Genomic DNA, 7,884 nt, shown 5'->3' on the forward strand with positions numbered 1-7,884 from the left:
ATGGGGACTTCCAGCTTACACACCCTTTATCTCTTTAGTGAGCATACGATGTGTACAGCAATCCCAAGGAAGCCTAACAGGAAGTTTTATATAGACACAAAATAGACGGTAATGATAAACACTGAAAAACTTTAAAAGGTGATCACTTTAAAAGACACTTTGAAAAGTACTTTGACCAGAATTCACAACAGTTTTAACCAAGCCCCTATTTGCACTGTATAATTTTACTTACAGTATGAAATCTACTTATGTTCTCTGCATTTTTGCATGACTGACCCAAAAAAACTCTCAACCTAATCAAATAATTACTGATACTAAAACTTTTCATTTTGTTTGCAGTACACTGGTATTGGTAATTCATGCTGAAGGATGTAAGCATTATATATAATAGCTAACTATACCTTATACCATATAATTATGCAAATTACATCCATACTGATACTAAACAATTATTTTCAGCCTACAAGGAACAGTAGACATGAGTACTTACTACATACTCCAGGTTTCATTATAAGCATTTTCCAGAAATTTCTCCTACAGTTAATCATAAAAATCCTAACCATGTAGTGCCTTCAGATTACACTTATGAAAGTCAACATTGCCAGCAATACCAGCAGCCTAAAAGAACTTCAGACTTTATTCTTGAGGTCAGACATTAAAGTTCATTGACTCACAGATTATCTAATGAATCAATCCTTTTAAATTTTTAACTTTTAAAACATATCTTTGCTTTAAATGAGATCAGTTACCAGTGATAGTAAGAAGGCAGAGCAGTTTCTTAAATTTGATTTTGCACCCAAAGTATTTCATTTGTACTAGTGAATCAAAATTTTAAGCCCTAGGAACTACCTTCTGTATGCTACACGTGTCTGAAGTTTTAATGGGATATACTTAAAAAAAGGCCAATATTGGAATGAAACTCTAGAGATCATTTAGTCCAATCAGCTGCTCAAAGCAGGGTCAGCTAAAGGACGTTGCTCAGGCTCCTGTCCAGAGTATCAACAGATGGGAAATTCACACCATTCTCCACCAGCCTGTCAGCTCCTAGGAGCCATGCCCTGCTGTCAAAACCTTTCAAGTGCAGTTGAAAATTCTCTATGCTGATATCAGCCAGCTCCTGCAGCACTCTGGGATGGACATCAGGTACCATGAACTTCTATAGATCAGGTTTATCTAAACATTTCAGTCTGACTCATAAAGGGTAAGTCTTCCTTGAGACAGACTTCCCCTCTGGTGGGTTGGACCTGGCATTCCTGAAGACAACACTTACCAGTATAGACCAAGGAAAAATAGTTCTGCATCCTTTGTCACTAGATTCTCCATCCCATTCAGTAAAAGACCCATGTTTTCCTGGTTTTCCTTTTGCTGCTGATACACCTGTACGAGCCCTTTTTCTTCCTGCCCTTCACATCCCCCCAAATTCAACTCCACAAGGGCTTTGTCTTTCCTAATTTCATCCCTGCCCCTGTGTACTTATATATATATACACACACATGTATGTTTGTATATATATGTATATATATATATGTATGTATGTGTATGTGTGTGTGTATATATGTATTTATGTGTGTGTGTATATATGTATATACTTATATATACTTATCCTATATATCCTCCACACAGGACTCTTATTCACCTTTCTATGACGTCCTCTTCATCGGGAAGAGCTACTTTTAACTTTCAAGTGCCACCTGCTCTCTCTGGATTCCTCTTCTCTCTCACACACCCTATTTTTCCTAAGCTTCTCTACAATGTAACTCAGATGATTAAATTGATGAAATGTTTTTGCCAACGACAGCTGCTTGTTACTTCTGGGAAATCTCTTTACTAACACTGTATTATGTAAAAAAGATTAGTTTAATTGACTGAAAATTGAAAAGCAATTTCAACACAATGATCTCTATCCTTTGCCACCTTAGCTGCATCAAAATGAATTTGTAATACAATCTGAAAACAATTTTATTACTTTCCAAACTCATTTTTAATCAAGTACTTACCATAATCTAAACCTAAAACACATGGGTAAATGGAATAAATGCAACTTTGAAAATCTGCTCTACCTGGTAGACATATTTTTTCAGTAAACACTTGAATTGCCACTACACTAAAAATACTTTTTAAAGGTGTGTGCCTCGTCATCTGACAACCTACAGTGTCCAGTGAGAAAAACAAACTCAATTACAGCGTATATAGCTAAAGAATCACAAACTACACATCTGGGAGTCATGCTGGCATTCACATCAGAAAAAAAAGTCTCAACTGCTAAAATGTGGAAAAAATGACCCGTCAGAAAGTTCAGTTCAACAGATTAGAAAATTAAGCAATTCTAAAAAATTAATCCTGCAACAAAAGTAAACAGTTTCATGAAAATTGGCCTGTTACCTGGTCTAGTCACTGCACTTTTATATGTCCTTGTTTAATCTTCTATTGCAAAAGCTAAGACAAATAAAATGTTAAATATTATTAATCAGTCTAATCTAGACACCAAGTGACAAAGTGAAAGAATTATTTTTTGTTTAATATAGGAGAACCTCTAATGTAGGAGTGTTCCAGCTGAAAATATGACCTTCCTCATCAGGATAGAAATTTTAACTCTTTTTCAGTGCAATAAACATCATCAGAAGCAAAAGCAGTATTAACTTGTATTTGGCAAAACTGAAAAAAAAAATAAATGCAAACCACTGAGAATTTAAACCCAACATCTACTTCCAACAGAAATCCTGCACCTCTTCAGGGCACGTTGAGAAGAGCTCTGTCGCCACTTACTGGGCAGCTACAGAAGTCTGAAAACAGCACGGGGATGACTGCAGAACTACTGCATGGACAGGCAGCACAGTTACACTGAGGACATAAGTCTGACAGAAGTTTTTCTTCCTGCTTTTACCTCTCACTTGCCATGTATTTAAGGACATCATACTTACTGTTTATCTGCACCTTCACCATTTCTTAACCATGTTGCCAGAGCCAGAGCCTCCCAGTCAAATAACACTGTAATGGCAAATTTCTGTGTTCAAAATACGAAGGCAGAACGTGTGAACTTATGCTGGATTTAAAACAGTGTAGGACTATCAACGCAAAAAAACTGAATTGGGGTTGCTGGGTTTTGGTTTTGCTTCCAGCTGTCTTTTATTTTAACTGCAGTGTATGTGGGCACATCCATACTTGGTTGTATAATCAAGTATAATCATATCCATAAGATGGATAATCCACAAGTATTTTAAGCTTCCCATAAGCAAAAAAACCATAAAAATTCTCCTCTAAAATATTCTCCATACTTTCCACCAACAGACAATATTCAGTTCACAGAAATTACACAATACCCTGAGTTGATGGGGATCCATAAGGATCATCAAAGGCCACCTTCTTGCCCTCCACATGACAGCCTAAAGAATAGCATCACATGCTGATTCCCAGAAGACTGTATGTTTCTACATATTTGTTTCACTGCTCCTCCTCACACATCAAAAGAGCATACAAATGTGATACTTCTTCCACACATCTGCCTTTTCCTGCAGCTCTGACAAGATCACCCACTTACAAACCATCTTCAACACTGCCTAGTTATCACATTTCTAAGTCAGAGTCTCCTCAACAGTGTTTTTCACAGGAACACACCCAATATGACAATCAACTTAGTTTAACGCCTTTTTCTGGTAAACTCCTGATCTTTCTTCCCATCCCACAAAAAAACGCAAAATATGGATCAGAAACTGTCATCTTCATCAATGTTTTTCTTCTGTGTGTCTCGGCTTATCAGGTTCATTACACATGACAGCAGGTACAAACTCTCCTCAAACAGTTCCAAGAAAGCTGAAAACCCACAGAGGGCCACCACCTCCCAAACAATCCCAACTCTGACAAGCAAGTAACGCAGGTTGTATAAATCCTGGTGCCTGAGAAGCTCATTCATTATTTCCTCCCCCAGAGAAGCATGAGACCCCCCACCTTACAAACACCAAACACTGGGATTTCACTCATCCACAAAAACAGACTTACAGTGTACACACAGACTAACAAAACCACAGTGGGGATTATAACACCATCACTGCCTTCTGTTACGAGAAAAATAACCCGAGTAGACTAATAAAGCATAAATGTGGTAATGACTATTTTAGCTAAATAACTGTGGGCTTATAAAATTCATCATATTAATTTCTGCCTGGCACATTACCTCAGAGTCTCTCTATCCTTAGAAATGAAGTCAAATTTATTATTTTCCATTTTTTCTTCTATTTAGCCCCCTGCTTCTTCACGAGCTTTTCTTTTAGGATCATCTTCATTCCACATGTAACACCAATCAAGAACCAATCTTTGTTACTTTCTAGTGCTAGGTCTTTGCTTTTCTTCTAGAATGCTACACAATCCAACTCAGATCTTTTTTTAACTGTTACCACACTTTGATATTTCAGAAAACAATCCACCTTAAGTATTTAATTATTTACATGAGTCTGTTTATGCTGGTCAAATGTATATTTAAGAAATAGACAACACAGGCCTGAGTAAAATCATAGCAACCACTTTCTGCCAGAGAGAGTAAAACCTATGTGATTTTTTTTTTTTTAAGAGAAAATCTGTCTGAAAGTTATGTACCCCAACAGCATCATATCACCATCACTGCCTGAACTGTAGAGTGTGGAGTAACTGATGGAAATTTTAAGTTCAAGTGAGAACCTCTGCTGAGCCTCAGATATGAATGTTAACTTCTTTAGCACACCTGTTGTAAGCCATTCAGAGTTTCTCAGTAGTTCTTATAAGCACTTCTGATGAGAGATAATTCACCCTAAACTCACAAAAAATGCTTACATTGCTACTCATGGATGGGTGAAGTTTTCGTATTGTTTTCTAACCAACAGGTAATGGAGAACTCAGTTCCTAAGACCAAGTGAAGATACCAAAAACATCAAAAATTACCTGCTGTTCAGTATGTCCCTGCCCTAAACCACATCTACAAAAAAATATTTGCCACTGTTCAAGAGACTTACTGCACATTAAAAAATACACCAAGAAAAGTAAAACAAAATCAAACCACAGAGAAAAGACACACAACAAAATACAAGGAAGGCATATGTTTAACAGAAATTAAAAAAAATCAATCTGTTTAATATATGTAAGTAGAGGATGTATTAGCGATACAAGATTAGATAAACTATTTAGTAATCTTTATATTCCTAAAAGGACAGAATGGATTTAACTTTCTGTAGACCAATCTGTGACTTATTTCTGTTCTTAAAAAGAGATATATTAACTGACTATTAAGAATTTGCACATTCTGTGTTTTCAACTAGTAATGTTAATGCAACTCCCTTATGCAACTACTACATTAAATCTATTGATTAATACAATGGCAGGATGCTTAAAACCTATTAAGTTTAACTTGGTTTTAATTTAAACTCAACTTTAAAAGGCTTCAAAATTTTATTCAGAAATTACACACCTCAGGAACACAAAAGAATCAGCTTAAGTCACTCACAGAACAGTGTCACTACTTGAGTGACCAGTTAAAAGCAGAAACTGTATTTAAATATTTGAAAATAGGTCTTTTCTCAAAGAGATTTCATATTTATTCATTACTTTTTTTTAAAATCAGACCCAACCATACAGTATAATATATATATATAATCTACATACAGTATATTTATTATGATATATAAATTTGCTTGCTTTAAACTTCCAAGTTGCTCTCTCTTTCACATTGCCCAGGGAACCCTTTTTTAGCGTGACATTTCTTAAGAAAAAGTTCAACAGCACAAGAGCACCTACCTATCTTGCTAATACTTCCACCAGGAAAACTGTATCTCTGATCTGGGACAATAAAGCAAAGATGCTTCTAAAAGTAAAGAAAGGATAAAAGTTCTTATGTCCAAGATTTTAAGGGGACTACTCTCAGAACTGTTTCTTCCCTCTCCAGTGAAGACCTGGCCAAATTATGTTGTCAATATACAATTTATAGTCCACTTCTCCCTCTTCTAACACTCTTCTACACTGAAAGGACTTCCTGTTTGAAGTATAACAAGACAATGGAACCACTTTTGCAATATCCATCCAGAACTGCCAAACTTCCAATATTCAGGAGGCTCTCGAACCTGTACCTGACTTAACAAAGGCAGATTAACAGTGCATTAGCTGCTTGGCAGTATTTACCTGCAGGGAAATAGGCTTACTCTGAGTAAAGGAAAAAAGATACATTTTCAAGAGTGGCTAAAGCATTACTTACGGTACGGCTTATCACCCTGCATCCTATTTACCCTCTCAACTTTCAGATCCAGTCAGTTTTTCATCTCTCGATTTCTATAGTCTTTGTTGTTGTTGTTGCCATAAGAACATGCAAAGGTAAGGTGGAACATATATTTCGTTTCACATATGACAACAACACCAAAGGCAAAAACTTATTTAGTACTAGACAGTAAAGGAAGAATGAAATAAATTATCACTTCTTAAATTACGAAAATTATCAATGCAGATACTGGCAAACTACTAGTGTTTAGAGCAGGGATTAAATTATTACACAGCAGCTTTTCAGTCAGTGAAAAAGGAGTAAGGTAACATTAGTACCTCCTACTTTCAGCCAAATTTGCACCTTCATCCTTGAGCTCCTTACTTTTCCTTACACAATCTTCTAAGAGAACTTCCTTTCTTCTCTTAGCTGCAAGCACCCAGTTACCATCATCATCGTCACCCACATCCTTGTCATCCGCAGCTTCTGCTTCGAACTGCTGCGAAGTAGCTTTTGAGACCTTCTCACCAATCTTTCTCTTCCACCCAAAAGAAGCCATCTGGAGAACTAGGAAGAAGGCATTTTCGGCAGTTAGGTAATTTAGCTTTTAAGTACACAGCAGGAAAAATCACGCCTCGCTCATCTCGAGGCTAAAACAGTAATACAGAGCGGCACTCCCACACAAAATTTAGCCGATCGGCTGCACCTGAGCGGTCGCTGAGGTACGCACAACCCTGCTGCCCGCGCCGGTACCTGGCGCTGGAGCCGGCTGCCCCTCACGGCTGGAAGCGCCGCGCCTCGGCCCGCGGCAGGAAGCGGAAAGGCGGGGCGGCACCGCAGGAACCGGACAGCAGCAGGAAGGAGAAAGGGCAGCGGCCGTGGGCCCGGCGGCAGGGACAGCCGGGAGCCGTAGTTCGGCCGGGCGCGGGGCTGCAGGGCCGCTTGGATGCCGTGAGGCGCCCGGCAGGCCCCTGCTCCTGTGCGGCCTGAGGGAGCCGTGGAGGAGGGAGGGCACAAAACACGGGCCCTGGGAGTGTCTCACAGAGACCCAGTGGCCCTCGCCCGTGCGGACTGCGCCCTGGGACAGCAGACAGCCACTAGGAGAGGCGACACCCGACGGGAAGCCCCATAAGGAGAAGGGACCCAGGCTTACAAGGACGGCTTTTTTCTCAAACGGGAGGAAAATACTGCCAAAATTAAAACACACATAACACACACAAAACAAACAACCCAAAAAACAAACATCCCCCAAAAAATACAAAAAATAAACCCAACCCAAACCGAAAACCTGGACAAAAAGAGAAGACAGGGTTTAAAACTGCTCCCTACTTGCCATACCCATACCGAGAGAAAAGCCCCATCCGTGGTGCAAGGGAAAGGCTGAGTGAAGATGCAAGACGAGACGCGTCACCACAGGGGCGCAAAAGACGTGGTCAGAGTTTGTTCCATTTCATATTCCTTTTCTGCAGCAAAAGATTCTACAGGATCGAGGGGGAAAGGGTCAGTCAGATCCGGCGAGCTGGAGCACCAGCCTGTCCAGCTGGGAAATGTGCTGTAATTTTTGCATCTTGCTGCTTTTTCTGTAACTGTAATAGCTGCTGTTTTTAGAACGAGTGTAACAGTTCTTACCCACTTATATAACACTAGAAAACAGCACACAGTCACAAACA

At 39.0% G+C, this 7,884-nt stretch overlaps 1 protein-coding gene across 4 annotated transcripts in view; it reads right to left on the minus strand.

Annotated features, from left to right (window-relative positions):
• Positions 1-7,784, minus strand: part of TTC33 (tetratricopeptide repeat domain 33) — a 42,102-nt gene extending 34,318 nt beyond the window's left edge. The window contains exons 1-2 of one of the 4 annotated variants that reach the window (XM_015652905.2): positions 6,921-7,046; positions 6,553-6,781 (exon numbers count right to left, since the gene is read on the minus strand). In XM_015652905.2, the coding sequence (XP_015508391.1) occupies positions 6,553-6,773 (221 nt within the window). In that variant the 5' untranslated portion in view covers positions 6,774-6,781; positions 6,921-7,046. Of the gene's footprint in view, positions 1-2,921; positions 2,989-6,552; positions 6,782-6,920; positions 7,070-7,558 lie in introns of those variants that run through there. The other 3 variants (XM_015652904.3, XM_015652903.2, XM_033520606.1) reach the window with 3 other exon arrangements.
• Positions 7,785-7,884: the final 100 nt, after the last annotated feature.

This window comes from Parus major, chromosome Z (assembly GCF_001522545.3).
Source record: "Parus major isolate Abel chromosome Z, Parus_major1.1, whole genome shotgun sequence".
Taxonomy (NCBI): Eukaryota; Metazoa; Chordata; class Aves; order Passeriformes; family Paridae; genus Parus; species Parus major.